This window comes from Vidua chalybeata, chromosome 3 (genome assembly GCF_026979565.1).
Source record: "Vidua chalybeata isolate OUT-0048 chromosome 3, bVidCha1 merged haplotype, whole genome shotgun sequence".
NCBI classification, from domain to species: Eukaryota; Metazoa; Chordata; class Aves; order Passeriformes; family Viduidae; genus Vidua; species Vidua chalybeata.
The window spans coordinates 73102881-73128352 of record NC_071532.1 but is presented as its reverse complement, the minus strand read 5'-3'; the positions used below and the strand labels follow the sequence as shown (position 1 = coordinate 73128352).

The 25472-nt window shown below is 43.9% G+C and overlaps 1 protein-coding gene and 1 long non-coding RNA gene across 3 annotated transcripts in view; one reads left to right on the top strand and one right to left on the bottom strand.

The window, feature by feature from the left end:
- Nucleotides 1–17762, bottom strand: part of FAXC (failed axon connections homolog, metaxin like GST domain containing) — a 27012-nt gene extending 9250 nt beyond the window's left edge. Inside the window, exons 1-4 of the mRNA XM_053936834.1 lie at nt 17494–17762; nt 16872–17007; nt 11570–11766; nt 4213–4430 (exon numbers count right to left, since the gene is read on the bottom strand). Coding sequence (XP_053792809.1) covers nt 4213–4430; nt 11570–11766; nt 16872–17007; nt 17494–17762 — 820 coding nt within the window. The remainder of the gene's footprint in view (nt 1–4212; nt 4431–11569; nt 11767–16871; nt 17008–17493) is intronic.
- On the top strand, nt 17470–25472 carry LOC128784923 (uncharacterized). 2 transcript variants are annotated; one of them, XR_008429679.1, is made up of 3 exons: nt 17470–17555; nt 23362–23429; nt 25398–25472. It is a non-coding gene; the product is annotated as an uncharacterized LOC128784923 (long non-coding RNA). The 2 variants fall into 2 exon arrangements; XR_008429680.1 differs by lacking the exon at nt 17470–17555 and adding an exon at nt 20117–20204.

Here is a 25472-nt window from a genome sequence, read left to right as displayed (position 1 = left end):
TCCACAGTTCCATCAATTTATTGTTTGAAAATTCTGTACACGGTAAATGTTGTGTCTTTTCTGTATTTATCTGACACCAAACACTCATCAATCTCAAACACAGCTCAAAAACTGGTCCCTAAACCACAGTTATATGCCAGCACCAGAAATTTAGCACCATACAACTGGGTCTTGAGACTCAATCCATAGTGATGTGCTGGGAAGGAATTTCCACTGCCATTTCCATCTTGCTACAACTAAATCAGGCTCTGAGTGAGGGCTAAACCATCCCACCCCTCTGGTTCCCCAGGCACAACACCCCACACCTTCAGGTGCATGGAAACAAAAAGCAAGAGGAGAAAATAAAACTGTGGGATCCTATAACTCCAAATCTGGTTTTAAGTCATGCTGCTCCACAAAATATGGCATCTGTGCACATTTTCTTCCACCATTCCCAATCTGTTCTCAAACTTCCAGTGCAACTTTAGTCCAGAAGACTTTCTGATAGACTAGGTATCTCTGTGTCTGTTTTTAGGTAAAATTACACAGGGTCTGTCACATCCAGGCTGCCATAGCACTGATCATCTCAAACACCTCTCTGCATCCCCTGGCTAATCCAACAGAAATTAAATCACCTGGTCACACTGGACTTGCATCAACTTTGTACTGCCCAGCAATTTGGAAGTACACAACTCCACTGTTTACAAATGCATGCACCAGAGGATTCAAAAGCAGCTACTTCAACAGTGGGTCAAGAAACCCCAGAAAGAAGCAGGTCTGTGGGAGACAGGCCTGCACACTTCCACAGAGGCAGGTACAGCACTTGCAGGCTGCTACAGGGCACTTAACTAACTTTAGAGGCTCAGATCCAGGTTAGTCCGACCTCTGAATTTCCAGCTCTGAGCACCCCTGCCCTCCCCCAAAGCATCAAATGTTTTTCAAAATCCACTTCAGGAAGCTGCTGGCCTGCAACTCCCTGCTCAAAATACTCATCTACCAAAGAGCCTGAGAGACAGAGAGCTGATTTATGGTCACTCACTTGCCTCTTCTAAACAATTACAAAAATGTGTATTTTTATATATTGCTAATTCATGTGCTCATTCCCCACACTTTCTTACACTATTAACAGACAGTAAGAAACTGCTGCAATACAAGGAAATTACATTTGTGGTTTAAAGACTGCAGGACAGAGAGAAAGGTGATACCAATGGGACAGGCTGAGCCATCACAGTGGGATTAGTTCCAATTTCCATGTTTATAAGATCTGGAGGAGTCTGTCAGGGAAATGGGTATAAGAGAGACAGAAAAATCATTCTCAGAAATAAAAATGAAGAAAATAAAAAAGCACCAAAGATGGGATTGGGAATGTCAAAATTAATGTCATAAGAACTGACAGATGCAAAGTTATCATTCTCTGGAAGCAGCTCTTGGAATTAAAAGTTATTCTTGTTCCCACGTGAATGGTCCTTGTTAAAAAAAAGGGAGCATTAATCTGATATTCCTGATGGCTGACAGCTACAGTTTGGTATGTGCAGCTATTCTGCACCATAGGCATCATTTTTAAGCTCTTAAGATAACAGCCAAAATCTCAACTACTTTCTGTTCTGGGAAAACACTTGGGTACATATATATGGAGGAAAATCTCACAAAGATTGTGCAGGCAGTAAGCTGACTGCCTGCCTTCTCCTTCCCCCTTTGAAACAGGGGAGCCTCTTGTCAGGCTGGAAGTCTTCATCCCATCTCCTGTCCCCATTCCAGGATGTCACCTCAAGGCCACAGTTACTAGACCCTACTATAAACAGATGGCTGGAGAAAACATATGCATAGTGATGTTAATGAAAATTAAGGCAATTACAGAAAAGTAGACAAACTCACCAATAATCAAAAGGGAAAATAAAATGATTCATGTAACTGCACACTGACTAATCTGACATCCATTTCAGAGGGGAAGATGAAAAAAATGTACAACATTCAGCTGGTATATTAACATAACAGGAATACAGCAAACACCCATCAAGGCTTTTTGATGCACACAGGCACATTCTCAACAACAATAAGAAGAAAAACTCTGCTGGTAACATATGTATAATACAATTAAAAATTTGATATAGTGAAGAAGTGCTTGAGGATTTCCAGTACATTTTCCACAGAGACTGATGATAGCATTTACCTTCACAGAGAGATGATCCAAGCCACCCAGGAAGGGAGAAAGAAGTAGGAAGAGGATTTGTCTGCAGGCTAGAATCAAACTCTCATTTGTAACAAGTCCAATTTTGAAGAGATTTAGAGAGTGACTAACATCTGTCAGCAAAACATGGTGGCACCTCCACCTGATCAAATGTCGTAATTAAAACTGGATGGCTTTTAGAAAGCAATCCCCAAGCCAGCAAAAAGGCACAGGCCTCAAGACAGCATGCAAGCAGTCTGATCCACAGAGATCTGTCTAGATGATTACATGATCCCTTTGAACTTGAAATCTTACCAATCTGAGTATCAGTATACACTCCAGAGAAATAAGCAAATCAAGATACTTTTACAGGTACTCAGGCACACGTTTTGGTTTTCTCTTGAAGGTTCTGTTCACTCTTGGTAGACAGGGATGACTTTAGCACAGACATATCCACTGCCACTCCTTTCAGCCTGACAGAGTTGTCTAGCCAGAACCAGGGGGCTTTGCTGAGCTACGAAGTCACAGACTGAACTTGCTCCAGCTCCTGTCCCAACCCCACTCCTTATGAGGAACATGGAGCCATGCAGAGCCAATCTCAAAACCACAGTATCAGTAGTCCCACAGAGGAGAGCACCTGGAGCTGGCCACAGCTCTGCAGTAGGTAAGAGGACCAGATCTCTTCTAAAATAAATTGCTCCCTCCCTTCTTCCCTCTCAAAGAAAAGGAACTTCTTAATCTCCAAACAACAGATCTTCTCTGAAGAGGCACTAGAATAAATAATTGCTTCTGTTAACAAACAAAGGCAGCATAAGAAAGTGCTGTCAAAAGAGGAGCTGTCAACAAATCTTCCCCTTGCCCACTGTGTCCATGCACTTCATGGGTTTTTTTCCACCTTGTTCCCAATCCAGCAACTCAACAGGTTTGTTTCAGAAAACAAAGTTACAGAAAACTCTACATCTGGGTCCACTGCAAACACCTTCCTTTCCAAAACAGCTTGGAAGTCCAGAGGCATGTTTTTTCCTACCCTTTCTCAGCAAGCTTCAGCTTCTGCCTTCTGCTGGGCTCTCCCCAGCTTGTTTGTCATCCACTCCACAGTTGTCTCTGTATAGCATGTCTCTTTAGAGCATGTCCCCCTGGAGCACAGGGTAGGGAGGCATCCTCCTGTCCTCCACTCAGCCACCTCTTTAAAGCAATTGTCACAGGGAAAAACACACAGGTACCATCTCTCTTGGTTTCTTGCACAAGGGAGACATAAGCTCAAAGAAAGTGACAACCTGCACTACAGCAATTCCTCAAAAGGCAAGTCACACAGATGCACAGTATGCTTAGCTCTCAGTGGAGCAGAAAGCAAGAAGCACAGTGCAAAACAGTTCCAGTGCATATTTCAACCTGAGCCACACAACAGAAATGAGGTTTGTGTAATTCTAGCTAAGTGAAGTCAACTTTAATTGTATGGGATCCACCCAAGATAACCAAGAATCTTAAACACACCTATTTGACAGCACAGAGCCATCTCTACTGGGAGCTTTGAATAAAGCTGCTGACACCAACCAAACACAATGAAGTTCAGCTCAACAAAATAACATCTGCAAAGGGTTTTCAAATGGCAGCCTCACAGCAATCTGTCAAACAGCCACAAATAAAAAACGGGAAAGGAAATACAACTAGGAAACAAAAAATGAAAAACACACAAGCCCCAGCGCACAAAGAAGGTATAAATAAGAGGTTTCATTTGCAGAACTAAACACTGCATTTTCCTAATTTCATCTTGCTAAATGCTCTTCCAAAACAGCAGGCCACTGCTGTTTGATGCTGTACATACACATACTCCATGCTCAAAGAAGGAAGCCTCTTATGCCTCTAGACACACAATTTGGCAGCAAACAGTGGGAAATGAAAACAGTGTCTCTGCCAGAGCAAGGAAGGCACTAAATGACAGCCTCTATTTTCTGCCAAAATGAGATTATTTGTGTGTGATCAAGCTGTCAGGAAGCACTGGAGGTCAGTTCCACCCCGTGGAGAGAGGGGCTGCGAACAGAGCACCGTAACTCGCTGTACCTTACCCAGGAGGCCTGCCAGAGTCCGCATGTCCTTCTCCATCAGCGTGTACATCTCCTCCTCCGAGAAGCGCCCGATGCCATGGCCGTACATCTCCCGCTTCACAATTCCTTTGGTCAGATGGCAGAAGATCCACTTCAGCAAGTCGCTGAAGGGGCCAAAAAGCGAAACCATCTTTTGCGTCTCATGAAGATTTTCCACCCACTGGCAATAAGCTAAAGTCCTGGAAGGATGCAGAAACAAGTTATAGCAGTGTAATCCCTGGAGAGCCCAACACCACCCAGCAGAGGCTGGCACAGAGGTCAGGCAGGTGAGCACTCACTGCCCTGATGGAGAGGTAGCTTCCATAAACAGCAGACTGAGGCAACTCGGAGTGCCAGCAGAGCAAACCCACTTTACAGTACTTAGGCAGACTGCCCAGTGCTTATTCTCTCATTAAATCACGACTCACTTCAGGAGAAAACAAGACTCATGTTGAAATATAAAGTAAAAGCTGCAGAATTCTGCTAAACTCTTGTAACAAAATGCATTTATTAGCTAAAGACGACTCACTGCACAGACCTGGGCAAAACAACAACAAAACAGCCCCCCAAAAAATCAGTCTTTCCACCAACCTTTCTCCCTTCTATACTGCTGACACTTAGGCAAGCAGTAACTTTGCTCCAACATAAATACTGAAGCACTAATTTTTCAGACTGTTTCTATTCAGAAACTAAGAATAACATGATCTTTTAAAAATAAAATATAAAAAATTAAGAAGTGGTGGTTATTGAGTTGGTTTTCTCCTATACAGTTTCCTCTCTTTAAAATGCTTATTTTATGAGAGAGACATTTCTAAAGGACTCTGTTGCATTCCATGCTTTATTGAATGGCAAATAATATCTTTTTAAAAGTCTTTTTATATAATTTGTCTCATCAGCTTATATTATTGTTACCTACATGAGATTTTGTTATTTATTAACATTACAGGCAAACACATCTTTATGTTTTGCTCCAGAAACCTATGAAAAAAGAAACATTAACTTTTTTAATATCCAGCATCTTCAGAAATTACAAATAAACCAAGAAGACCATATAGATGAACTTTTGTCACTAAGTTCAAGGGTTGCTGGAAAAACAGCTAAAGGCATCTCAAAGTAGACAAGATAAACATAGAAAGTCTGCAGAAACACTGGGAATTGATACACATATTCCAATCCAAGCCATTCCAAGGCTTCATTGTTTTCGTTTGGAATATGACTTCAGTTTTATCACTGTACATATTTCCAACTCCACAGAATTTCCTTAGTGCTGATATGATTCACATAATTCAAGAAAGGAAAGTAAAAAAAAAAAAACCAAAAAAAAACCCAGAATCTCCTGGAGAACTCCTGTGACTTCTTTTGATAATGTACATTTTATCAAGCTCACATTGTCCACTGCAGTTCAATGCATTCTGCTCTAACTGGTTTCACTGAAGTCAGTAACAGTGAGGTGTGAACAGGCTTTGCTGCAAATGTATAAACAAAGAAGAATAAAAATGTTCCTCCTCTGCTACTGATGGCTTTGACCCTCAACAGCTTACTCCACAACCTCCAGCACTGTATAATGAAAGCATCCTGCTGACATTTCACATGCTTCCACACCACTTTTAGAATGGGGTGTTCTGCAGAGTCCTGGTTTTTCAAACTTGATGAACTCAAGTCATTGAGCAGGTTCCAGCAATGCAAAGTTTTAATCAGAGACAGATTTAGCAGAGGCACCAGCAGTACAGGAGGAATGTGAAGCCAACAAATGCAGCAGCAAAGAGCTACTGAAACTCCTAAAGCATTGACTTTGTCTGGAAGATGTGGTGTGAGACTGTTCCAGGAACAGCAGTAAAGCAGGATTTAAGACAAATGGAAAGAAGGCTGGCCTGAAAGCATAAGGGCACTCCATCGAGCAGAATGTTGCACTAGTCATGTTTGACTGGCCTGGCAAAGGACAAGGTCTCTTCAGCAGGCACAGCTCTGAATAGGAAAAACTCTTGATGTGAACACTAGGAAACAATTACAATACTATGACTTGGGCTGGAAGGGACTTTAAAAATCATCTACTTCCAACTAGATGTCCACTGCAGGGACGCCTACTCCGTGGGGAGTGATATTACCCATTAGATCAGGCTGCTCAGGGTCCCATCCAGCCTGGCCTTGAGCACTTCCAGGGATAGGGCATCCACAATTTTCTGGGAAACCTGTGCCTCACCACCCTTTGAGTAAAGAACTTCTTTCTAACACCTAATTTACATCTCTCCTCTTTTGGTTTAAAACTGTTCTCCCTTGTCCTATCACTATCTACCCATGTTAAAAGTCACTCTCCCTCTTTCTTATAAGCCCTGTTTAATACTGGAAGGCCACAACGAGGTCTCCCTGGAGCCTTCTGCTCCAGATGCTGAACAACCTCAGCTCTCCCGGCCTGTCTTCACAGGAGAGGTGCTCCAGTTCTCTGATCATCTTTTGTGGCTTCCTCTGGACCTGCTCTAACAGGTGCAGATCTTTCTTATGCTGGGCACTACAGAGCTGGAAACAGGTGGGGTCTCACAAACACAGAGCAGAAGGGGAGAATCACCTCCCTTGATGCAGCCCAGGATGACATCTCGCACTGTTGGCTCATGTCCCATTTTTTCATCCACCAGAGCCCCCACAGTGTTCTTCTCCACAGTGCTGCTCTGAATGAGTTCTTCTCCTAATCTCTAAGTTATTATTTATTATTTGAATAAGGTAAGAAGCACTTGCTATCTGAAAGCACTGCTCTGTCTTGCTGCAAAGACCCTCCTTCCCCAGGATGGACCTGACCTGCTTCATCTGGCAACTCTGCAATACAATTTAGTTACTTTGGACAACAGGCCTGGCCTGGAGAAGGGCAATACGAAAAAGAAGTCAAAACAAAACAGAAAAAGGACATAGGAATTCCACGGCAGCGTTTTTTAAGTCACCCCAGTTGCACGAGATTAAACCTGGCCCTATGGACTTGCCACCATTATTGCTCACTCCAACCACACCAGTGAGCCGGCAATGCACCAAGAGTGATCAACCATGTCCAAAATTGTTTTAATTTCATAAAACAGAATGAACAAGGTTTCCCATAAAGCTAATTGGCCCATACTTTAATGCAAAAATACATTTCCCCAGAGCTCACTTGCTTGTCCTGGGAGAGAAGGTCTTTGGGTCTGGAAGAGGCAGAAATCAGACCAGGTGTTTAATGACTAGAACAGAGCACTATACAGGATTTAGGTAATTCTGCTTAGGCTAAACTGTCAAGCACAAATTTTAAGACATCTGCTCATCCCTTTGAATGAGCAGAATTGTTACATGTCCCATATCTCAAATTTACATGGGCAATGAAGGCATAAATAGACAATCACAGAATTTACTTCCGAACTGTTACAGTTCTGAGTAGATAAAACAAGGAAAAAAGTAGGCTCTGATTCAGGGAGAGTTAAAAACACTTAAAACTGGCTTTACAAGCACTTTGTTAAAAGAATTCTATTCAAAGGATCATTATTTTTTTTTTTCTGCCAAAAAATATGCTTCTCAGCATTTAATTCCACTCATCACTCCTATATTCAGATTACATTAGTGGAGTATTATCAATTATTACAAAAGGTTAGGAAATGCCAGAAATTGGGTAGTCTACATACTCTTCTTCAGTACAGCATAACTATACATTTTACACTGGAGTAAGTATTTATGGGATGATGTAATTATTTTAAATATTAGCTTGACCGGAGCATTCAGGGAAACATTACCATTCTCATTTGTGCCAGCACATCTGTACAAATCTTAGAGTATAACTAAAACAACAATGCATTAAAGAGCAATGCTGTGGGGGTGAAGTAAATCCGAAGTCTAAATGTAACAGCAGCTTTGGCCTCAATACATAAATCAGGCAAGGAGATGAAGAAAGTGACTCAACAGCAGCTTCCCTGATTATCTCAAAATTGTCTGAACTTCAAGGCAAGGGGAAGGCATTCACAAGAATGTGAACAAGGGGTTATTTTTCCTATCTGAACCTGTGCAGACCGGAATTTCTTCATATACAAAGGATTATAACAAATTAATTCCACAATCAGTTGTAGAAACCCCACCTTCTGTGCAACTTCTCAGAGCAACTGGCTTTTAAACCACCAGCAGCATTCAAGCCTCATCACTGTTAGCAGTAGGAGAGACACTACTCTTAAAATTGGCTTGATGTATTTAAACATATTTACATTATAAAAATATTTTATGTTTTAACACTTGGCAAGTCTGAATACTGACCAAAGTCAGATTCATCTGTATTCTCATATTATGCTCTTCCTGTACTTCAAGCATTCATCACATATGATGCTTGCTTCTTGAAAGACAAAGCAAGAAACAAGTCAAATATATCTGCAAGTGTATATATACATACACACATATTTATAAATCACACACATATACACCTATTTATAAATCACTACAGCTGTGTTTGACAATACAGCTCAACCAATCTAATGGATTAGTCCTCTTAAGTCGAATATTCAAGGCTTTATGTTCTCACTAAGCACATTAGTGTCACCAACCTAAGATCTGTCTCCTGAGATTGAAGTGACAGAAAGCATCTCACAGCAACTGCTAGCCCTACAGGCACCCAGGAGATGCCTGGCCCAAATCCCAGCAGTATTGTTGAGCCCAGCATGCCAGCTCAGAAGGAAGTGAGAATCAGACCTCTCTTCATCAGAGGTCTGATTCCACAAATGTGCTGCAGTTACACCAAAAACCCAACATATTCCCCAAAGGTGGCTGTGGGTGTCTCATTGGTTTCTGGGGGTCCATGGCTCACTGCAGGCAGTGAAGTTAACTCAGAGCAAGCCTACAGCAGATGACAGAGGACTGCATTGTATCCAGGTCCTGGGGTAAGAGTCACAAAATTATTTCATTTCCATCTCTTCACTGCTGGCTCGCCTCAACACCCATTCAGCTTAGAGGACTTTTTTTCTTTTGCAAACTAAACATAGCAAAAGCTTAATGGCTTACTGCCTTCTCCAGGGACTGTAGCTCCAGCACCAGTTCCAAATCAGTCTTGTCTATCTCAGAGATATGGTGTAACCCCAGCATGGAAACAGGCATGCCCACTTGCTGCCTTCCTGTCTGAGCCCTGCCAGGTGCCACAGCCCAGGGCAGAGAGAAGGTGTCCAGAGGCTGAGGTTCTCAACAGCCCCGCACTGCTCCCAGCTCCAGCCACAGCAGTCGCTTCCACACGTAAGAGGCACTGACTGCTGAAGATGAGCCACTGCCTAGGCAAAACTAAACATTTCTAGAGGAAATGCTGGGCATCCACCAGGATTAGCTCCACCCAGAGACAGCACACCACAGGATGTACTTTTCTTCTTTGTCCAATAAATTACTACAGTATTACTTATTTATGATGAAGCTACTTTGCATGCTGCTGGCAACAAAACAGTAGGAATCACTGTATCACTGCTTTGGAGGCTTGGTTTTATATACCTTATTCTGCAGAAAGGAAACCACTGTTTCAAATTCCTCACCATGGGATATGAGGAGACCAAGAAAAAACCCTAAGCTTCAAGTGGGAAGGTTCAGGGACAGATGTGAAGGGATCCCACAACCACAGATGCAATGCTGTCAAGGAGAAATATGGTCCTACACAGTGAAAGCCTGATTTTGGTGTAAGTACAGGATGCTCAAAGTTGTTCTCCAGGAATTACAGCAGTACAACTGCAACACCTCATGGCTCAGGCTTTGCCTACAAGGAATCTGCAAGGTATAACCTCACCAACATATCAAGCCTCTGGTACAGCCACAGGGACATTTTTGCACTGCAGCAAAAATACATGCCTTGGAGGAACTCAGCTCTGTGTGACTACACAGGAAAAGCAACAGGGATACACAGCCAGGTATGCACATCTCTGTTCTTGATGTAATTTTGTCCACCTGTTAAAACAGATGCCCCTCTCCGGACCAGTGGCTGAATTTGCAATACCTGTATTCCACATTTGCCTATGTCATGTCCAGCAGTGCCCAGCCAGCTCCAGGGGAGCCTAGATGGATGGACAACAGCTTCACAGAGGAAAGCTCTTTGTAACTGGGACACAACAGCAGTATGAGCCTGCCATCAGTAATGATACATTTAACACAGTTAAATCTATGAACCACAAAACAACTGACACTAAGGCAAGGAGATTAAGCAGTAAAGGACTAAAAGGCTTCATCCTCACTTTGGCAGCTGTAATAACTGAGGGTGGAAAAATGAACCAAAAAAAAAGTTAACTTACAGGCTGCCTGTATCATGTTTGGGAGGTTATGACACTGCAGATGGGTACAATTGGTGAAGGCCATACTTCTTGGAAGGCAAAGATTTAATTTGTAAGCCAAATCACTTCAATATTCTAATTACTGAGTGCTAAAATTGTTCTCTCAGGAGACACTAAAGATTATTTGAAGAACTATATGTACACATATTGCTGCCGATCTTCAATCAAAAGGTGAAAGAAAAAGCAGGTAAATACATTCAATTTAAAAATTACACATTGTTTTGAAGAAAAAAACGTGCAACATAAATGCAAAACTTAGTGTAGCAAGGACTTAAATGCATACTAGAAAGTAAACTACTGGGAGAAAGCCTTGTGCTTGCTAAGGCAGCAAATGCAGCGTCCAAGGTGCACGCCCACCTGATGCCTCTATGCCCAAACTGGAAATGGTACTTAAGGACAGAAATGTAAAGCACAGAGGAAATCACAGGTATTATTTTCAAAGGTGTCAGTAAAATGCATAAAGTCACAGAAAGGTTCTAATTCTATTTTCATATACATACTTCAGCTTCTCAGGATACTGTGACTAATACTGGACATTATCAATGGGCAGTATTGTCAACAATCCATATCAACAAGAGAATCCTGTGTTACAGGAAAGGCAGTGATCCATACTGCAATCATTCACACATAATTAAAATCAGTAAAAGTAAGAAAACAATATTCTGGATTAACCACAAACACTGGATTCATTCCTCTACGCCCCACAAACCACAAACACATTCAGCCACCTTGATCTTTTGGTCTTTATTAACAAGGCTGCTCCTATAGAGAAGTTTGAACAGAGGAGCATCCCACTGCTGCTTCCTTCTACAAAGCTGCAGTCAAAGGGCCTCACTTCACCTTGCCTACACAGCACAGCTTTTCAAGGGAATTATCCCAGGCTCATACCACCACAGGAGCAGCAGTTTCCTAGGATGCAGAGAGTTGTGAAGTTAATAACTGGGTACCCAAGGTTTCTGCAAGAGAAAAGAAGCATTCATGTCGAAGCCCAAGCTCAGGGACACATCTGACAGCACAGGAACACAGCCAGCTTTGCCATGCAAACTTACCAGTACAGGTGCTCCTCCACCATTTTGGTCACAGCTCTGGAAACAGCTCTTTCATGTGGACCAAGGTGTTTATTTAAATTCACTCCAAGCTTCTCTTCCAGAAAGTCAATAATGAACTCAGTGCCAGATACTTTCTTGTGATTGTATTCAATCCAAGGCATTTTCCCTTGAGGGGAAAGTTTTCCATCAAAATAGTTCTAATGAAAAAAAAAAAATTCAAGTAAACAAACATACAGACAAAAAAAGCCCTTCAGGTTCTGTTTTAATGAGAATAAACATATTTTAAATCATTTTCTGAGTTTTTAAAGAAACAAATCCACAAATCTTTTTTTAAAAATAACATTCTAGAGTTGCAATGGCTAATCAATCAGAGCAGCAGTTTTACCTTCCATGACAATTCAGATAAAATTATTTCCAGGCCCTGCAAGGTGTTCCATGCTTTTATGCTGAATGTCATGCGATATAATATTATTTAAATTATATTATTTATTATTTTAATACCTGGGTTATTTAAGGGTTGCAGATGTTCAGATCTCCCAGAAGACTGTGCCTGTTATTCTAAAGTTTTAAATCACAGGACTCACAACCAAATTCAGTTCCTGTACACATATGCACCTTGCATGTTAAAAGTAACTTTAAAAAATAAATTCACTACCCAACTCAGAAGGCTGCATTATCTCCAAGGACAAAACACACACAATCACAAATGTATATGAAAAGCCTATCATTCCCTCCTGAGCAGAAGGGAAATCTGCTTTCTGCAACTTCAAAACTTAGAAATCTCAGACATTTACACACATACTTATTACAACTGGCTGTCCCAAGAGCCCAGCACAGCAGAGCACAGCACTACTGCACTGCTGAATACTGCTATGCCTGCTCAGCACAGCATTCACGCAGAAGCAGCAATGTGTTTTTCCCATGACAAGGTGGAGCACAGAGATTAGAGAGTGCTGGCTGCCAAAACTTGATCAGACATTTGTCTTCAATTCTCTTACTCCTGAAGGCAGAGACACAAAGTGCAACCTTTTTCCATTCTTGTGATTCCCATCCTTGCATCCTGTTCTTTAGTGAATGAAAGCTCCTAGCACAGAAAGATGAACAGTAAAGGCTCTGCACTCAATCTCTGGCAGTCACCCCAAGAATTTCAGGACCTAGCTCCTAATTGCTGGAGGTTTAGGGTTTGCAGTTCTGGATTGATCTGTTTGGGTGTCAAGTATTTATACTTCCTGAATCCACTTAAGATGGATTAAGGTGCTCTGGCAGCAAGGAACACGCCTCCCACTCAGTCTGAGAGCACCAGCATCCTGGCTGCCACTCCAAATGCAGATGTGCAACGCACTGGGATCACGCAGCCACTCCCAAAGGCTCTTAAGAAAACGAATGGGTAACACTTCTGGGAAACAATGCCTTCTGGCTGCAGCCTCTTCCAGGCCTTGTGCCCAAACAAACAGCATGGTAGGGACACTGGATGATACCATGTCTCACCCACCTCACCCCTGCGTGAGCAAATAAAGCACCTGAATCCCTCCCACACACACACGTGGGTGACATGGGGCCAATCCCATAGCACAAGCTCTAAAACCACTGAATGTTTGAAACTGAGAGTACTGCCCTGTCCTTCTACTTTCCAAGACCTTTCCTTCATCAAAAATGGTCTTTCAGCACTGAAACTGACTGATACATTTCCATATTTTTTCATTATGACCTTACTACAGAAGCACAAGGTTTTCCTGGAACTACACAGCATGTTTAGAAGATCCTGAGCACTGGTGGCTTAATCTTCATTAAGCCCTACCACTAAGATATTTCTCTTCTTGTGCACAAACACTGGTGGTTTGCAGAAGCTACTGGACTTGAAGATGTGCTTATTGCATCTTGCAATTACTGCAGTCCATACCATTTGCAGCCCAGAAAAAAGCAAGTTATTACTCAGCCGCACATTTCTTCAAGCACATCTATCTAATACATATAAATATATTGCCAAAAAAGATTTTTGTGTTTCATTACATACGGTTTATGAAACAAAATAGGAAATATCTTTCAGTGACCTGAGAAAACCTTAGTCTCTTGAGAAATCTGTTACACTCTTTTTGCATCCACTGTTCTCAGACATTTTTAGGCTTGAAACCTCAGTACCCTTATGGCTGATACTAATTGCTATCAAATATTTATCAATTTTCCACTTAAAAATTGTTCCAGCTGCTAAGCAGGAAAAAGCTACAGTATTATTGAAAACCAAAAACAAACCAAAATATCCCTTTTCATTCAGAGTACATTAAGTGCCTACAGAGCAACAATAACAATAGCTCTACAGAACCTCATTCATAAGAAATTTACAAAAAGAATGGCACACGGTATTTCTAGGGTAATTTTACAGTACTATGCAGAAGAAATTAGATTTCACATTTTCCATTACTCCTGTTTATGATTTTACATTCACTCATGTCTTTTCCTAAGGAAGCTGCCATTTCCACAGACCTGGCATGAAAACAGCACATTTCTGCTGTGCTAATTATTTATCAGATTACATAATGGCTCAGCTCTTCATATTCTTGAGGAAATCAAGGAATACCCAAAAGATTGTGATGAGCACACAGACGGGGCTCTTTCAAAGCAAGCTTTACCAAGAAAAGACATCAAATGTTTTGAAAACACAGCTAGGGATTATGATAGCCCAGTTGGGGTGGGGCTGCCCAAATCATTTTTCATGGAAATTCACACATAGAGAGGCAGATTCAAGAAAACATAAGCACATGACAATAGCACACGTTTTGGGAGAAATTCAGGTGAGAGTAAGATAGGAATATGTCACTCTACTCCAGCCATTAAAGCTCGTTGCACAACACAAAGCACAATACTCAGCACTCTGATGCACCACAATAACCACAAGGAATCAAAAGTGTAAAAGCAGTCTGAGCATCTCACTGTCTTCTCTTCACTCCATTTCAGAACCCTCCCTTCAAAGCAGTCCCTCCCCAGCGAGGTGATGACCACAGCAGGTCTCCTGGCATGAGCACCAGCTGCCACCTGCAGCACTTCCCCATCACAGCCCCTGACAGCGTGCAGGGAAGCAAGGTGTTTCCTTCTGGATCCTGCTAAAGCCTCCTACACAGGCACCCGATGGTCACCTACAGCATCCTAAGGGTAGCACAGTCATGAAGGAACAAGACAAAAGTCTACAGGAAGAGTATAAGAGACACCAGCCAAGAACAGTGCCCCTGTCAGCTCTCCTCCTGCTCAATCCCACAGCAGCATCCTTATTTTCCTCCACTTGCCAGAGCCCAATGCAGCACCACACTCCTAATACAAGGACAGAAACAAGATCTGCTTCTTCCAGAAAAAAAGAGCTGTGTCCTCAGCTCATAAGCTCAGCTCCACCAAACTTACCTCTAAAACCCTTCAGAGGGTCAGTAACCCCCCAAACACCTTAAGCCCATGTAAGCCAGCACAGCTAAAAGTGCCATCTTGGTGTTCCCAGCACACGCAGGACCCATTCCTGCTCCTACAAAATGGCACACAGAGCATGTGGGGAACCAAGCTGATTTAAACCCAAATAAACTAATACGTCATGGCTCTAGCTAAGCCAGTTCTGATCAGCCTGAACTGCCACAGAAAAGCATGTGAAAGGGACAAGAGGAAGCAGCTGAAGGAAGGAATGTTGTTTCTGATGGTCTTATCAGTTTTGTGTACTCACAGCTAGTGAGAGACATGCAACACCAAAAAGTAATGCTGACCTTCAGTACAAAAACTAAAGAGGGAAAGATAACCCTCTGTAAATTCCTTTCTCCAAAAAGCTGTGTGATTTCTGACCAGCATGAGCTCTCCAAACAACTCCATCCAGAATCACGCAAATGCTGTGTTATCTTTCAGAAGTGACCATGTCCTGTCATAACCATCTTTTATAATGCAGCTTTCTTTAGCTACTGTCCAGCAGAGCAAACCTGACCATCACAAACCTTTGAACTGCATCAGCTGCCATTAGAAAGAAAACAGATCACACCAAGAGAGTCATCCCCTCAAACGTGCAATTTCTACCCAAATTATTTTGAGGAAAGCAATGTGCACAAAGTCCTCCTGCTCCAAGGACATGTTCAAGCTTCAGAATCTTGCAAGTTCTGTAAAACTAAACGAGGAAAATACATCCCTCAGGATGGAAGTCTTCCTCTTTAGTACTCCCAAGTATCCGATTCAAGTACCACTGAATTGTAAGAAAACATTAAACCCAGGCTTTTAAAGAATTAAGCAAAATGTTCTGATTAGACCTTCTTTCTCTTCCTATATAAAGGAGTTTAGCCACATATGAAGCCAAGTATCAATGAAAAATGCATTTTAAAAAAGTTACAATAGGGCTGGCTTTCCACTGTACAACATTTGATTTATACAAAACATTCTTCCTAACACCTTGCTATGGAGTAAAATGCCAAACTTGTATTACTGAGGAAAAAACAGAGGGATAAGATAAAAGGGAAAAAAAAAAAACAGACATTTCTTGTACCTAAGATCTTAGTTATATACATCATCATTATTTTATCATCTTAAAGGCATTCAGTGCTTAACACACCCAGAAAAAGAAAACCATCCCATGTCTCAAAGACTCCATGTGCTGCACAGCTTGGCAACACCACAACAAGATGTGTGCCACACTTGCAGCATCCCAACTCAACCTTGATGCTAACAGGCAAGACCGTGAGATTCAAGTGTCCACTCTCACAGCTTTCGTTCACTGGAGTAGCTCAGGCCTCATTCCCTGCAGGAAGATGGCATGAAATGCACCCAACCACAATTAAGGAGCAGTATTCATGACCTCTGAAAGCAATCCTACCCCACTTCACTGGGGAGGAAGCATTAGCCATGGGAGGTGAAGCAAAAGGTAAGCACTTCTTTCCAGACAGCTTTAGAGATAACGCCTCCAGAAAAACAAGAACATGCAGCTGTCTAATCGTGATGTCTTTAGCATGGTGAAATTCAAGGATCAAACAGTCCTGTGCTTTAGTTTTGGGGTGCTATTTAGTGTTATATAAACTCCAGACTATTCTCCCACTTCAACATTTTAACATTGATTTAGCTTTGCCAGTTAAGTCTACAGCTGTTCCAGACAATCTTATTCAAGTCATATCTTTAAAGGTTATACACTAAATTTAATTGGAGCCATAAAAACGTTGGCATACCCACCTAGCTGTAGGTGTATGTTTACATCTCCCTGGGTGAGACAGACTGGGGGGACAAGAGGCAGGATGCCTATGTGCTATTTCACGTAATTACAGAGAGCTGCAAGGCAAAGGCAAACTGCACGATGTACCTGGTAGGGTAAATCAGCCATCCTCAAGTACGTTTCCATTTTCAGGCAGAACGGGGATAAACTCGGAACGCCATTCCTAGGCCTTGAAAACTGATGCAGTATGATAGCATCCTTCGAATCGAGCTCTTCCTCTTTCCTGTCAAAAAAAAAACAGAATTAAAAAAAAAAAAAAAAAAACCACCAAAAAAAAACCACCAACAAACAAACAACAAAACCAAACCAAACCAGACCAGACAGGTGCGTGATACATCAGTACATTAAACAGACAAAAGAGAAATCCCGGCCCTGGCAACACACTCGTCAGCCCTTAAGGGGCTGCTGCAGGTTTTGGCTGCCCGGGTCCGGCGGCAGCGAGAGGGCCCAGCCCGGGCCACCTGTGGGGGTGAGCGCAGGGCTCGCCGCGGAGCCGCCTCCTGCGCTGCTGCAAAGGGCGAATGGGGGAAAAAGAAAGGTAAACGGCAAAAGCACGGTGAAGGAGAGACCCCCCGACCCGGCGGACCTCGCCAACCTGACCCCGCAGGTGTAAGCGGCTCCGAGCGCCGCCTCGGCGCCGCGGGGAGCGCCCTGGGCTCGCAGCGCCGCAGCCCCCGCGCCGCTCCCGCCCGCAGCCCCGCAGCCTCACCGTATGGCCAGCAGCTCGTGGAGCAGGTACGCGGCGGCGGCCAGCAGGGCTCCGCCCGTCAGGTACAGCGTCTTCTTCCACCAGGAGTCGGAGCCCAGCGCCGCCATGGTGCCGCCGCCGCCCGACAGCGGGAAGGCGACGATCTCGCCCCCATAGAAGGCGGGCGGCGGCTCCTCGGGCCCCGCGCACCAGCCCAGCGACAGGCTGCGGTTGCGGCTCAGGTCCGCCACGCAGGAGCGCGGCGCCGCCAGGCCCACCCCCCACAGCATCCTGCGCCCGGCACCCGCATCCCCCGCCGCGGAGCCGCCGAGCCCCCCTACCCTGCCCTGCCCGGTCCCGCCGGGCCCAGCCCGGCCCCGCGGCGCGGAAGGGCCGCGCCGCGCTGGGCGGCTCCGGCGGCTCCCTCGGCCGGCGCTGCGCGGCTGCGCGACCGGGCTGGGAAGGGAGGGGATGGAGAGGAGAAGGAGGGGATGGTATGGACCGGGTGTGTCCTGCCCTGCCCTTGCGGAGTCCCCCGGGCCCGGCAGCCGCTGTTCAGGATTGAGGACGGGGAAGCTCGGTTCTAGGCTCGGTTACACGCTCGGGGGCTTGCGTGTGAGCCTGCCCTGTTAGAATGCCCGCGGTCCGAGCATCTCCGTGCTGCTCCTGGAGGAACAGAAGCCTCGCATTCACCCGGTATTTGGGACAAAAAAAGCCACCTCACGCCCCCCACGCCTCCCCCCCGGGTGCCTGGCCGCAGCTGAGATTGCCACACGGTGTCCGCAAACACCGTCGCGATTTTTTTCTTATTATTCTGGTGCTCGATGAGGTGACTGAGGAAAGCCTCAGTCACATCAGAAAAGCAGAAAGGGAAGCAAAATGGCTTCAAAGCAAATCCCTTGTCCCAAAGGGTCATGAGATTTTACTGGCACTGAGGGTCCCAGCGTACCCTGGCCTCCGGCCTCCCTGCTGTAGTAGGATCTTTGGGTATCCTGTGATGGCACGAGCAGCACTTCACCTGCATTCTGCCAAATATCCTCAGCTCTGCACATCTCACCAACCCCAAAACAGCACCCTTTGTTTTTTAGGTAGTACCACTGCCTAAATAGCCCTTTGTCAAATGCTGTGATGTGTACATAGCTGCTCCAAAATGCTCACACAAGTTGGATATTTTATTATGCCATCGGGCAAGAGAAATTAGCTTATCCTTAACACAAATGGACCAACTTTCAGTGTCCAGGAAGGATGGACAAAGTCTGTGACCAGGACTTTGTAGATGCTTTACCTCGGGATATGGGACAGGTGGGACGAAGGAGGCGAATGAGGAAGAGGAGGTCCCTGAGCAAACTCAGGAAGTTCAGATCCATATAGTGACTTCTCCTAGTGCCAGCAGTGGCCAGCTGTGTGTTTAATTTTTCTGTGCAACGTCAATGAGAGCAACTTGAAGCTGTCAGGAGAGGTTTAGGTTGGATGTTCTTCCAAACACCCAGAGGGTGTTTGGACACTGGAATAGGCTCCCCAGGGAAGTGGTCACAGCACCAAGCCTAGCAGAGTCCAAGAAGTTCTCAAGTGTGATTCTTGAAGTTGTCCTGTGCAAGGCCAGGAGCTGTTCTTCTGTGACCCTTGTAGTCCTTTCCATCTCAGGACAGTCTATGATTCTGTGATTCTATGAACTGTCTCTGCCTCCTGCCTGCACTCGCCAGGGAAGGCTGCTGTGCTCTGCAACTTCCCTGCACTAGCTCCTTGCAGCATTTTGTTCTGCTCCTCACTTCGAGCTTGTTTACACATATTCAGTAGCCACAGGCTGCCATGCAAGTATGTGTTCAATACTGTGCTGATACTCCACTCTCAGGAGTCAATGGGATCAGAGAAGTCCCAGTAAATCTCATTCCACATGTGCCCTCCAAAATGTGCTGCACTTCTTTGCACTCATGCTTAGCAAGGTGCTGGCTGAGCAGCTTCTGCACAGCTTTTGAGCCATCTCACATGACAAGTGGTGCACAGGTAATGAAACAAGAGTGGAAAGTGAGAGCAGCAGCCTTTTCATGCCACAGCTGATCATTTGCAGTACACAGTTTTGTTAAATTCTTATGACAGGGCAATGAAGAGACAAAGAAGAAAAGTGCTTTTTCTCTGCTACAGCACCTGCAAATCTCAGGCCAAAGATTTGTTTCAAGTGGCAGACAGCCTAATAAATCTGGACCGTCACAGCCTGGTAGCTGGTCTCAGCTTTTGTTCCTGCATGGGAATTGCTTGCTGTGTTACTGATAAGAGGGATCCAGTTACAGCTGGGATCTAAGTTTCTGTGAGGGCAGGGAGAGGTCCTGGGCATCCCAGCTGCTGCCCCTGCTTGACTTTCAGAGACAAATGAGTTATCCTAAAATCTGTGTTTTTATCAATGGCCAGTACAAATGAGACCTGTGGGGGAGAATAGAGAGGGAAGGTCCTGGTGCAGACCCAGAAAAGTTAGGCAAACCTGGATGCCTTACTGCAGTTTATGCTCATGTGTTTTAGTAGTCCTGGCTGCCCCAGGATTCTTAGAGCAGGACTTCAGTCAGGTGTTTAGCACTTGCTCAGTAAGGGCACTGCTACCCTTCTTTTGGAGGAGGACTTTATGCTGTGTTAATCCTATTTTGGCTGCAGTGTTGCCTGGAAGCTGCAAGGGTCCAGAGTACAACGATGCCTCCTAGAACAGTGTGGAAGCCTCAGCAGCAGAACACATGTACCTCATGGTATGTCAGATACAGATCTGCCTGGAAACCCCAGCAGCCTTGCTGTCCTGCTCATAAACAGGATTTTTAGAGGTTGATTATGACCTGCATGGTGCTGACCAGACCTGGCCATTTAAAAGGTGCAGGTCCCAATGTCACATTTTGTTTGCCAGAGTTTAACAGCAAATAAAGAGCATGGGTAGAACACAAGTACCCTCATAACTGTCCCACACTTGGTTGTCTCACTAGTGGTGCTCTGCCAGCCTTTCTTCCTTCAGGTTTCAAAGATTTCTGCCAGCAGATATTGAATCCATTTGGCGTGGCAGGCTGGTAGTCAAGCTTATTGGCAGGCAAAACAGCAAAAAGTATGTCCTTAGCCTGCCTTTTCCCTGGCTGTGGAAGAATGCAATGTCCATTCCTTCAGGCACTGTTGCCTGTTGCAAATGACTTGTATTAGAGAGGATTATTGGCTGGTAGCAATGCCCACAAACCCGAGTATTGTTTTCTGCTCCTGTGCATTGCAGGTGCCACAGTCTGCGTGGTTCCTGAGATATGGTCTGATTTTCCCAAATTTGCCTCAAAGAGGCTCACAAGTGATGCCCACTGCACTGGCAGCTGCCTTGCTGTCTCACTTAGGGAGGGTGGAAATCCAGCTAATTTAGCATGTTAGCTTAATTACCACTGTTCACTTTTTTGAGCGGGGAAAATGAGAGCTAAGAGGGATGCCCTCAAAGTCTGTCTGGCTGCAAACACACACCGAGGGCAGCACAGACTGGAACAGTCATGCCTCAGATACATCACACAGAGCAAAATACCTAATACATTAAAATACACTCCTATCTGTAATCTGTTCTAGTGCAGCTGCCTAAAGGAAAAGCAAGTAACAGAATAAAATAAGTCCATTTTTCTAGTTAACATAAATCTGAGCTTGTTATATAGCAAGCCAGATTTTTCTTCTGAAGCCTGCAATTTGATTTGGGGGCAGGAAGGCACTTATTACTAGATTCTCTACATTGGCATAAAGACTCTTGATCTTCATTACCCTTTTTTTTTTCTGTAATGTCCTTGAGTTCATTGTACATCTTTAAAAAAGCCTGAGGTTACCATGGCAGGCTGCCACAAAGGTGACATCGGGTGGAAACCACAGTCTGAACCCAGTGGTTGTGATGAGACACTGTGGAGTGCCAGTGCACAACCTGTCCCATCTGTGTTTTAGCTCAGAACTAAGTCAGCTTTTTAAAAACCAGAGCTCATGCTCTGAGCTCATGCTTACCACAGGCTTTACTTCCATGTACTGCTGCTGGCTGGATTTGAACCATGGAGTTTCACTCGCCATATCTCCCCTGGGGCTTTAAGAAATAGGTCCACCCATTTTTCACTTATTTCCCTCAATGGTGTCATCCGTGGCTCCTATTCGGTGCCTCTCTTTTTTCTAAGTGCTCGAAGGCTGGGCAGCACAGAGCTCTGAACAGGTCCGTGAATCAGTGTGGGTTAGTTTTACAGGTTGTTCTGCCTGAAGCGAAAGCACCTTGCTGTGCCCTTGCACAGGGACTGGCTGTCCCCAGCTCAGGCTGGGCTCTCACTTTGAGTGCTGCCGGGGTCATCATCCCGTGGTATGGAAGTGCTTTCTTTCTCTTTGAAGTAGCCCAGACTTATTGAGCCCTTCACTGCAGATGACATCATTTAATGGGTTTTGCGGTGAGGTCTGAGTTTATGAGAGGGTGAAAAAAAAGTTTTTCATCACCAGCAGGCTTCCAGGATCCTTCTGAAACAATCCCTGACTGCTGCCAGGATTGGTTTTGTTGTAAAATTAATGATCTCTCAGGGCAGCTTGAGTTTCATAAACATGTCTTTTTAATTATTCAGATAAGAATAGCCAAGGTATAGATACAAAACAGTAATGCTGTGTTTCAGTTTGGATTTAGAAAAGGAATGAATGATACTTTAATGACATATAAAGGTACAAATGCTTAGAAAATGCAGAACATCAAAAATCTAAACTACTTCAGTGCTATATGGAAGTGTCTGTATGTAAGTCCACATTAAGTGCAATTCCAGTAGTTCTCCAGAGTTGACTTTGCACTTGCCGGTAAACAAAGCCACTTTCTAAGGCAGCACATACCCTGACATTGCCCTGAATGATGTAACTCAAGTTCCTTGCTTTCACAGGGAAAAAAAAAAAAAAGGCTTTGCATGAAACCTCCTGCTTTCTGTAGGTGGAAGTACTCAGGCTGGTAGTTGAGTATAGCTGATTGCTACTCAGCTGACAGACCTACAGTCTCACAATTCTTTAGTTGTTTTTAATTTTACTACTCTGTTTTACAAGCTTTTTGGACAACTGACAACCCTCACAATGTCGTGGGGGCAGTTACATGATTTATAGTCACGTCTTTAATATAAAACTTTCTCTATAGAAGAATAGTGTTGGGAACCTGCTACAGATTGCTTGCCATAGCCTGGTGCAGTAGATCCCAGTCTTTGCTCACTTATAAGTGCTTTCTGATCTACAGCATGCTCAGGAGAAGATTTGCAGTACATACTGCCATGACCTGGTTGGCATCTCAGTTCATATTTGACTAATAATAGAGATGTATGAAGTTTTTGCAGATTTTCTTACACAGATTTCCTTTCCGTACCATATTTACTTTTTTCAAGAGATCTATATGGTCTTCAGAGAAAATGAGTTGCTTCAATTCATCTGCCTTAGATTTGCTTCTAAGTAGCCTAAGGTGGTAGTAGAGGTAAAAGCACTGGCTGCTGCAGACACAGCAAAATGGAGCAGTGTACCATTAGGGGAAAAAACCCTGCCAATCCAGAGCAATCAGGCCACAAAATGGGAAGAGGAGATCATTCCAGCATGACGCATTTGTCTGCAAATAAACTGTCAGCTGAAAGCAGTGGGAGAGGAATGAGAAGGGATGGGAACAAGGAGGAGGAGAGACCCTTTCAGAGGCCATATTCCTGAGGCCAAGGCTGTGCTTTCATCTCCCAAGAGCTCTGGAAATAAAAACAGGGAGAGACAGTGGCAGAGCCAAGGGCCTGCAATCTGCATCCTCCAAGAAGGTGAACTGTTGATCACTGTAGAAGAAAGGAGGATTTTGGTTTATTATGAATTTGGTTTTGGACAAAAATGCTTGTTAAGTAATTCTGTAGACAGAAGTGTTTTCCTTATCCACAGGTAAGATTCAATAAGGGAGAGATGCTGCACAGCCCACATGGGAATGCTGTCCTGCCTAGAAAGGCCAGGTAAAGTTTCTTTCATTACCTGCCATTAAGTTTTTCATCCTGTGTAGCTTCCTCCCTTAGTTATCCTTTCAAGGGACATCATCTCATCTGACAACACCTTCGGAAACTTCTGTGTCTTCATCTGGGGCCTTACGCTTCTTCTGGAGAAGGCAAAAATAAGGTTTCTCCAGAGCACTTCATCTTCAGCCACAGCAATGTGACCCAAACCCCATCCTACACACACATATTTCTTCTTAGCAGACACCTTTGGTTGGCAACTTTGGCAGGACTTTTCTTACTATGGTGTACTGAGAAATGCCGTTCTGGTGATTCTAAAATCAAGGGGTCATTTTTCCTGGCTGCAGAACAGAGGCCTTTGGACAAGTCCATAGTCAGAGAACCACCTCAGTATTCCAAAGCTTTGTGCTCTTGAGAGGTTAGATGGTCTTGCTGTTGGGATTGGGAAAGCTGAGAGGAGGATAATGAACACATTACCTCTCTTTGACATCAAAAGGCAATCTGGTAGTGCTTTGTTTAGAAAGAACAACACAGAGGTTTACTGGTTTTTAGCATCTCTGAGTGTGGGAGAGACACAGTGCTCAGTGTTCCTGCAGCAGCGGTGAGCACTGGGTGGCTGTGGACATGCCCATCCAGTCAGGACTGCCTCAGTTACAGCTAGGGACCAAGGCAGGGAGCACCCCAAAGGGGTCCCCCAGGGGTAGCCAGGTCCCATCAGTTCTGTAAAGCATAACCTGGGAGATGGATCAAGGAAGGCAAGGTGCTGAGAAGGCAAAGACCTGTGTGTCAGTGCTGGGGCTGTGCTTCATCACAGGGCATTCGAGGTAAATCTGCTCATTTACATTTGAGTTGGATACATCCTTCTGAGGTATCCTTTATTGTATGTTTTGTTTACTTGAATTATTTTATGTCTGCATATTCTAACTCAGGAAAATAAACGCCATATCATTTTCTCTATCTTCTACTATTGTAAGTTTTTATAATAGAACTGCCATACAAGGCAATGTTAGCAATTCAATCTCCAAGTTATTCTGGGATTGTTTTTTTATTTTTGTGTTTTTGTGGGTTTTTTTCTGTGGGTTTTGTTTGTTTGTTTGTTTGGGTTGTTGATTTGTTTTTGTTTTTTGTTTTTTGTTTTTTGTGTGTTTTTTTGGGAGTGTTTTAACATACCTCATGAGAATGCAACAGAGATTTCAGATTTATTAATGGAACACTAATGGTCTTCACAATCCTTTTAGGAAGGAAAAAATATTATATCTTCTTAGAACAAGTGAATATTGATCATATTGCTGGAGTGACTCCACGGGGGAGTACAAGCACAGTAAAATGGAGATCTAAGTATATATCCTGAATTCCTAATGCACTGAGAAGTGGCTGTGCAATTAATGCTTATTTGAGTCAGGTCAGGTGATTTTACAGTCTAGGTGAAATCCCAGCCCTTCTAGCTAGAATATAACATGACATTTTATATTGCTTCAGTGGAACACATGTCAATAAAAATAAGGTTTACTGTCATCACAAACTTGAAGTGATTAGAATTTTGCCCTATAACTTGGAGAACATCTTGAATGAGAGATCTGTCCACAACTCATGATTAGTAAGTCACCAGCTTTATTTTTTAGGAGCTCAGCAAGGGTGTGGGCATTTGGAATGAGGCACTGGAGCTAAATGTGCAAAAGCAAGTGGGAGGCTGTGAAGTCCTGAACTTTTATGCTTGAGTGTGACACAGAGCCACTCTCCCAACCATCAGTAGTTCCTCTTCAAAGGCACACTAGAACTGGACTGCCCTCTACACCTCTACTTCACATTTCTCCTCTCCATCAGAATCATACTTATCTTCCAGGCATTGCTTATACTGCTTCTATTTCTGGCTTTTCAATGCTCTCCCCCATTCCAGGTACTCCTGGGCACCTCTCAAACCCTTGCAAATACAGTATCAGCGCCCACATAGTAATTCATGTTCTGTCTCAGTTTTTCTCCTCCAGACTGCTTCATCAGGCTAATTAAGACACTGAGTCTTCTGACTTCTGAACATCTAGACTGCAT